This window comes from Neophocaena asiaeorientalis, unplaced genomic scaffold (genome assembly GCF_003031525.2).
Source record: "Neophocaena asiaeorientalis asiaeorientalis breed wild unplaced genomic scaffold, Neophocaena_asiaeorientalis_V1.1 scaffold1615, whole genome shotgun sequence".
NCBI lineage: Eukaryota > Metazoa > Chordata > Mammalia > Artiodactyla > Phocoenidae > Neophocaena > Neophocaena asiaeorientalis.
The window spans coordinates 265,808-273,831 of record NW_020175183.1 but is presented as its reverse complement, the minus strand read 5'-3'; the positions used below and the strand labels follow the sequence as shown (position 1 = coordinate 273,831).

General features: G+C 40.0%; 1 protein-coding gene across 1 annotated transcript in view; it reads left to right on the top strand.

The window, feature by feature from the left end:
* Positions 1–2,353: 2,353 nt before the first annotated feature.
* The window catches only part of LOC112412836 (ornithine carbamoyltransferase, mitochondrial-like), a 10,157-nt gene continuing 4,486 nt past the window's right edge, over positions 2,354–8,024 (top strand). Inside the window, exons 1-4 of the mRNA XM_024764564.1 lie at positions 2,354–2,418; positions 3,530–3,602; positions 3,683–3,832; positions 5,479–5,616. Of these exons, the coding sequence (XP_024620332.1) occupies positions 2,354–2,418; positions 3,530–3,602; positions 3,683–3,832; positions 5,479–5,616 (426 nt within the window). The remainder of the gene's footprint in view (positions 2,419–3,529; positions 3,603–3,682; positions 3,833–5,478; positions 5,617–8,024) is intronic.

Below are 8,024 nucleotides of genomic sequence, written 5' to 3'. Positions count from 1 at the left end.
CAGAACCAAATAAAACAAATAAGAGAAAACAAAATGCTTTTCCCTAGTGTTCTTGCTGAACCAGTTTGAGTCAATGCACCTGCTGCCTTAGTTTCCCAGGACTGCCATAACAAATTCCTACTGGGTGGCTTAAAACAACAGAAATGTATTATCCCACAGCTCTGGAGACTAGAAGTCCAAAGTCAAGGTGCTGGCAAGGCCACACCCCCTCCAAAGCCTCTAGGGGGGGATCCGTCCTTGTCTCTTCCTACTTCTGGTCGCCCCAGGCATTCCTTGGCTTGTGGCGGCATCACTCCAATCTCTGCCTCCATCTTCTTCCCTTTATGTCTGTGTTTCTTGTCCAAATGTTCCTCTTCTTATGAGGATAGCAGTCATATTAAATTTAGGCCAACCCTAATCCAGTATGACCTCCTTTTAACTAATTACATCTGCAAAAACCCTACTTCTAAAAAAGGTCACATTCTGAGGTTCTGGTGGGGAAGGAATTTTTGGAGGACACTGTTCTACCTAATACACTTGCCATAGAAGAAATGTCAGGCACAGGCAGCAGCATATATTGGAAGCCACCCTATTATAGTAAACTTTGGGGATGCAGAGAGCTAACCCTTACAACAGGTAATCCTCTTTCACTCAGCATGAACTGGAATAAAGGGTCGGATCTGACGTGTGAATAAGGTAGTTCTTCTTCATTTTATGGGAAGAGTTAGCACGCTCTCACTACAAATCTAGCTTGAAGAAGGGCTTTATATTAATGCAAACTCTTACTGCATTTGGGTTTTACAGATAAAACATACGTTGACAATAGTTGTTCCCTGCTATAAGGTGTTTTTGGAAAGGTTTTATTCTGTTGGAGAAATACATGATTTAAACATTTGATTGCACGTCAAAGATGTTTTATTAACATCAAAGGAAAAAATCCCAATATTATAATTTCACTTTTGTTCTTATGCAGAAACTCATTTAAATGATAAAGAGTACTAAAAGCTGGTTCAATTCTGGTGGGAGTAACAGTTTTAAAAAGTCTTCTGGAAAGTCTGAAGTGTAGAAGTTGTTCCATCAATTTATAAGTAGACCTATTTCCTTTAAAGATAAAGCTAGGAGACTTAGTGTAAACTTAAGAAGCACTGAAAAGTTTCCAAGGCCATAGTTAATCTATTTCTCCATTCTTCAACCAATAACTTACATATTCAAGAAAACATAATTTTGTCCTTGATTGTAAAATTGTTCCATAAACTATTGATGGTAATGATTTTAACATCGTTCTAAGTGAATATTTAGACTGACCTGGGTCTGTTAATCACCTTCTTCGTCTGGTTTTAAGATTTATGTAAAAGCCAATGAGTGATTTAGTATTGAAAGCTGAGCTGTGAGTAAAGAATTCCTCTTTGTATTCTCAGTCATGGCCCAGCGCATGCAAGGTTGGGTGATTTTCTAATTTCCAAACCTCTCTGTTGGTTCTCTAAGTGCTTATTGATTCCTTCTCTAAGAATGATTATACTTAGGGAGTATAAAACCTGCTTTCCAAAGGGAAAGCTAAATTTTCAGGGCAGGAGGTACATGGGGTAATAGCCAGGCCTCTGCATTTATGTTTACCAGTATGAATGGTCACAACATTAGTTACTAAAGTAGCAAGCCTTACTAAATTAATGACCTTCCCCAAATTTCAGTAAACAAAGCTCCAGAATTTATGGCTATTTGAGGATGATAAAGCTGCTAAAATGTCTGCAGGTATCATCGTCATCTGATAGTTTCTTTCCTCAAGAATTTTTTAATGAGAGAAGGAACTATTATAGATAATTATGTGCAAATAAACACAATTTCAAATGAATAAATCTGAACACGCCTGTTGTGGGTCAAGTGTCCTGGGAAGCAGATTCTGAGAGTTTGGCATGCAGGATGTGCAGGATGTTTATGACACCGTGCCCTTGAGAAGGGAGGCGAAGGAAGCAGGAGTGGGCAGAGGGAGAAACCGAACTGCGATGCAGGCCCAAGAGCAAACTCAGCCGACCTTATGGAGAATTCTAGATCTGAGATGGCCATTTAGGGCTGTCCCAAGTTGGGAGGATGGAGTCAGGTTTTTATGTCCTCCTGTCAATCAGTCACTGGATGCAGGTGGCCTTGGAAGGGTACGCGACCCTGGGTGAGTCGGCTTCTGTGCAGCTGAGGCAGTGCCCCGAAGAGGGCTGACAGCTGAAAGCCGTCGTCTGGCGCACACGCAGCGGCTGGGACAGTAAGTCTCTTATTCATGAAGGGGGATCTGGGTGACACATCACAGCACCCATCGCAACGTCCTACTGAGAATTTATAAAACCGAGTCAAAAATAAATTCTAAGAATTCAGAAAAACAAGAAGGATGGAGGATGATGAGAATAATTATGGTGTTTGGACTGACAAGCCTTCCACGTGGAGGGTCCAGAGGTGAGGCAGGCCTAGAGTTTTGATAAAGGAGGAGCTGACATGTTCCAATGAAGACGCCCGGAAGGGGACAAAGGGGGAGGTGTGCAAGGGTGAAAGGCTGTGATGGCAGAAAAGGGCAAGACGTGTACAAGGATGACAATGAGATTGGCTTTCCTGCAGCAAGATGTTCAGAAGCAGGAGATGTCGGCGGGGAGCCTTGATACTCTTAATCGGCTTCGACTTAAGAAACACGTAGCAAACATTGAAGGCTTCGGAGAAAACAATTCTTTCTGCTGCGTATAGAGCAGATTGGAAGGTGAGGATGGAGGCAGAGGGGTTACCTGTGGGGTCTGGAATAGCTTGGGGGACTTCAGCTGTTCCCACAGTGTCGCCCCCCACCTAGGGTTCAGACCAGACTGAGCAAGTGAGGTACCCAGGGTGCAAAATTTGTGTTTGCACGCCTGACAGTGAGCGCTTGCCTCACCCAAGTCCCGACCCTGCCCTCACCAAACCAACCCAAACGAATATATTTCAACAAAAACTGTATACTTGCTGTGCAAAGGCCGTTTCAAAGCAAGCTCCCTGCACACAGAACCCTGGCCGGTGAGCGCACAAGAGTAAGATGTGTGCATGTGGGCTCTGAGTATTTAGCTCACGTGGTGAGGGAAGGTTTCTCTGAGGAGGAAACATTTGAGCTGCGACCCGAAAGCATTATCCACGTGGCGTGGGTGGGAAAAAGCATTTCAGACAAAAATAGCATTAAAAAAAAAAACAGCTTGTGGAGAGACTCTGCAACAAAAATGCATTAAGTTGTAGAATTATGTATATAATCCTCTTAAACTATTAGAGGACAAGAAGAGGTGCTACCGAGAGCTGGAAGGCACCACACCCCATTTGTCTTTATGACGAAAGAGGTCAAAGATAATAAAAGACAAATGGGGCAATTGATTACCTTTTAAAATTCCCCCAAAGCACCATTAAGGTTTGAAATTCTAGATGTCAACATCATATTCTACTGAACATGGTTGAGCTACAACTTAGAGCAAAAACAGGAAGGAGAGCAGGGATATTGTTGAAAGGAAAATAATGCATGTATAAGAAGGCATTTATAAGAAAACTGCCTAAATCACAGTTCATTCTTCCCCCTGCAGGGTTATGAGCCTGATCCCAGCATAACCAAGTTGGCAGAGCAGTATACCAAGGAGGTATGCTCCTTATATGTAAAGGTGTAACTGTCTTTCCCTGTCCTGTGAAGTTCTTTAACCGGCTTGCTCGTGTATGCCAGAATGGTACCAAGCTGTCACTGATGAACGATCCATTGGAAGCGGCTCGTGGAGGCAATGTATTAATTACAGACACTTGGATAAGTATGGGGCAAGAAGAGGAGAAGAAAAAGCGGCTCCAGGCTTTCCAGGGTTACCAGGTTACAATGAAGGTACAAACTGATGCCTCTCTTAAGGTTCATTAATTCCATTCATAAAGGCCAGAATCCTCTAATCACTCATTCACTTTGGGGAGAACAGACTGTCCCTTCATTCCCTATAAAGGACTCACTGACTGTAGCCCCCAGTGATTTCTCTCCTCCTGAAGATTAGCTCTGTCCTTTGGAAAGACACTTTTGTCTGGGATGAAGGAATTGAAACCCAGGCAGAAGAGAGAAGCAAGCTTTTCCCTCTCACAATGGTGGAGGCATCAGAATTCTTTGCCCTTTGTGTCTCTTTGCAGACCTTTTCTGTGTATTTACATAGTCCTACACACACACACACACACACACACACACACACACACACACACACCCCTCCACCCCTGATGATTTATCATAAATGGTAGATTGGACATATTATTGTGACTTATTTTTTCCACCTAACATCTTAGATTTTCTTGTCCATTCATTCAGATATTTTTCATTCTTTTTAATGGCTGCATAGAATTCCAAAGTATGAGTGGAACATATTTTACCTAAAATGTTTCCTGTTGAAAAAATAGGCCATTTCCAATTATCCCAATTACAAACAATACTGCGATGAAGATCATTTTATATGTATTTCTTTGTGCAGGTATTACTAGAGAATCCTCCTTCTAGGGAGAAGAATTTCTGCGTGAAGCGGTATATACTTTTGAAAATATGAGAAATGCTGCTAAACTGCCCATCCAAAAAGGATTGACAATTTATAATCCCTCCACACTCTCCGTTCTTAGTTGCAATTTACATTTTTAACTTTTAAAAATCTGTATCTCATGCTTTTTAAAATTTGTATTTCTCTGATTACTGATGAAGTTAAACATCTTTTCATGTTTATTGGCCATTTCCATATCTTTTTCTATAAACTATAATATTCTTTCATATTATATCACATTATCCTTTGCCTATTTTCTATTGTTTCTTTAACAGAAACAAAAAAAATTTAGTACAAAGGCAGTAATTTTGAGGTAATAATTTATGAGGGAATGTAGTTTTGAATCTGTAAGCGAACGATGAAAATGGATGGGAAAATGTAATTTTCAGGAATTAACTGTTAGAGAAAATTAAAATTACTAGGACATTTGCATGAAGAATGAACCACCTAGCGCATAGTGCCCATAATCCTGTTTAATGCACTCCTATCTCAGAGCTCTTTTTCAAAATTGTTTTAACTAGTAATGAAGTATGCTTCAAGTGCTAAAGACCATAATTTTGAGATAACCTAAAAATATAACACTATCACGTAAACGCAACCTTTAAAATACATTGGGGTATAACTGGTGACTTTTGCTATCAGCCACATATTACCCTAGTAGAGTTCCTTACTGAAGTGTCCATTAACTCACTAGACAGAGTACCAGAAAACTGAGTTAGTGGTTTAATTTGGAGTGGTGATCTCCCAAATCAAAAAAAATGACTAGAAAGTTCCATAAGTTGAAAGGACCATATACATTTCCGATGGGTGCCTTGAGCTTAAACCCTCACTCTGCCCCTTTCTCTCTCCCTTTGCATTGATCTTTGACCCCGGGTCAGAGTCAGAGACTCTGACTGTGAAGAAGACAAATGTGACAGCCACATATAAGAGTCAAAACACAGTCTTAACCCCATCTCTTCTTTAGATGGCTAAAGTTGCTGCTTCAGACTGGACATTTTTACACTGCTTGCCCAGAAAGCCAGAAGAAGTGGACGATGAAGTGTTTTATTCTCCACGATCACTTGTATTCCCAGAGGCCGAAAACAGAAAGTGGACAATCATGGTAAGCAAGAAATGGTGACTGGAGGAGAGGGAATTCTCTGTGTGGCCTCCTACTTGGTCATTCATGCCTTTTGGTAAATAATAAGCAGCTGGGATTACCCACATACATTACTTGCTCAGATAGCATCTACTTTTTTTTCAGAAAGTTCATAATAGATTATTATTGCTTAAAGCATTTATAGTATATTTTCAATGGAGTAAAACTGACCCCCATCGAAATATATCTATTTTAGTCAAAATTCTTACCGTTCTTGATCAGTGTGAGCACCAGCCACCATTGCCCGCCAACCATGATAAGTTGTATAATTCTTATACAATAATTTTAATATCCCCTTGTTAACGTTTATAGAAGCCCCTAATTCAGTGCCTGGCACAAAGTGGGCATTCAAAGAAATCTTATTTCCTTTCTCCTCTCTTTCTTCCTTTCATTCCTTGCCTAGATAATTGTTTTGGTTCTCTATTGGCTTTAGCCCCACAGACACGTTTGTTTTTAGGTATAGAACATTTCCAAAATTGCAGCAAGACTAATCTTAAAAATTATTGGTCCCTTTAACAGAATGCCACTAGTTTCATCTTCATCACCACTATTCTAGGAAACATTAACCTCACACCTCTGCTTTATAGTATCCCAAACACCATTGTCTTTTCTGGAAAACGGAATACTCCAGTGCCATAATTTAGTACCACCATCTTTTAGCGATTTAACTGATCTCAATTACTATACCAGCCAGGGTCTTACTGGCAAACAATAGAGTCCCCTTCAGGTAGAGAGATAAAAAGGAATTTGCTAAAAGATATTAGGCACCTCCCAGAATCTCTGGGGAAAGACGGTGCAGCGAATCCTTCTTGTATACCACATATTCAGTAAGAAAGAACACAGGCAGGAAAATTGCCGAGCAACACTGTGGTTCTTTTGTAACCACAACACCACTGACACAGGCACCCATAGCCTGGTACCTAATGCCCTGGAAACTAAATGCCAGATAGTCCATTATAGTTTCCCCCACTTGCATATGAACTAGAAGATCCAATCTCCCAGAGGTGGCTTCCACTGCACGTTGTTCACTCATGGCTGCAAGATGCAGCTGAGTGGCATGCCTGCACCCCAGCTACAAGGGAGTCTGGGAAATGTAGTTTATAGCTTTCAGTATACGGAGTAGATAAAAACAAGCTGGAAAGGACTATCTGCTAATTATTTATGTAATCTATAAATGGATATAGATAGGGTTATTGTGAGCATTAAATAATGCATGTAAAACATTTAGTATGTTATCTAATGCACTGTAAATGTTATTATAATTATCATCACCATTATCATCTTCATTGTTGATCTAATGCAGTGACCAGCAGAGATTTGAGCTCTACTATAGCTGACTAGAAGCCAATCATGACTCCCTTTGCAATGAAAAGTTGTGTATCAGGCCTAAATTTGTCATATCTAACAAGAGGGATGATTTTTTTTTTTTTTTTTTACTGTACCTTCCAGCTTGCTACCTCAGGACACTAACTTTGGCCAAAATGGCAATTGTGATGTCATTTAGACCAGTGCCTCTGAAGCTTTAATGTCTATTTGAATCAGCTAGGGATCTTGTTAAAGTGCAGGTTTGGATTTGGTCTGAGATGGGGCCCAAGATTCAGCATTTCTAACAAGCAACCAGGTAATGCAGATGCTGCTGTCCTGTGGACCACATTTTGAGGAGCAAAGATCCAGATGACGAAAAAAGAAATGTGAGCTCTCCAACCCATATACCTCAGGAAGAAACACAGCAAAGAATTGGCCTCAGGCTCTATTCTTTATCAGAGGATGACTGAAGTTACAAAGATAAATTGTTTTCAACCCAAATCTGTTAAAATAGGTCCTTTGTTGGAATTCAGAGGGGGAAACTAAAAGTAAGCTTTCTAAAATATCATTTATGAAGAGTCTCTGCACATCTGAATTTTTAAAGAGCTTATTATGCACATCTTTCAATTGAATTTACTTTAAAAATTAAGTACTTAATGCATTCACATAATTGAAATGTTTGGAGTGTATATATTATACATACACACAGTGAAATGTTATGCCCACCCATTTTCCACCACCTAAGTCCTACCACCATCTCTCCATCTCCCATCTTCCTTTCCCTAATGGGAAAATATATTTTAAAGAAAACAAGAGGCATAGTCATATTAAAATGAAAGTAGAGAATCTAAAATAGAAAGAATACTCGACTGGGAGTGATGAGACTTGAATTCTATAACTGTCTTTGATGTCACAACTGTCAGCTGTGTCATATTGCATAAGTGTTACCTCTCTGGGTCCCAGTTTCCTCACATATAAAATAAGCAGATCAAGCCATATAGATGGCAAGTGATTTTAATTCTTAGGTCCTCAATCTCATTAACAGGCTACTTAGAGTCCTATGTTCA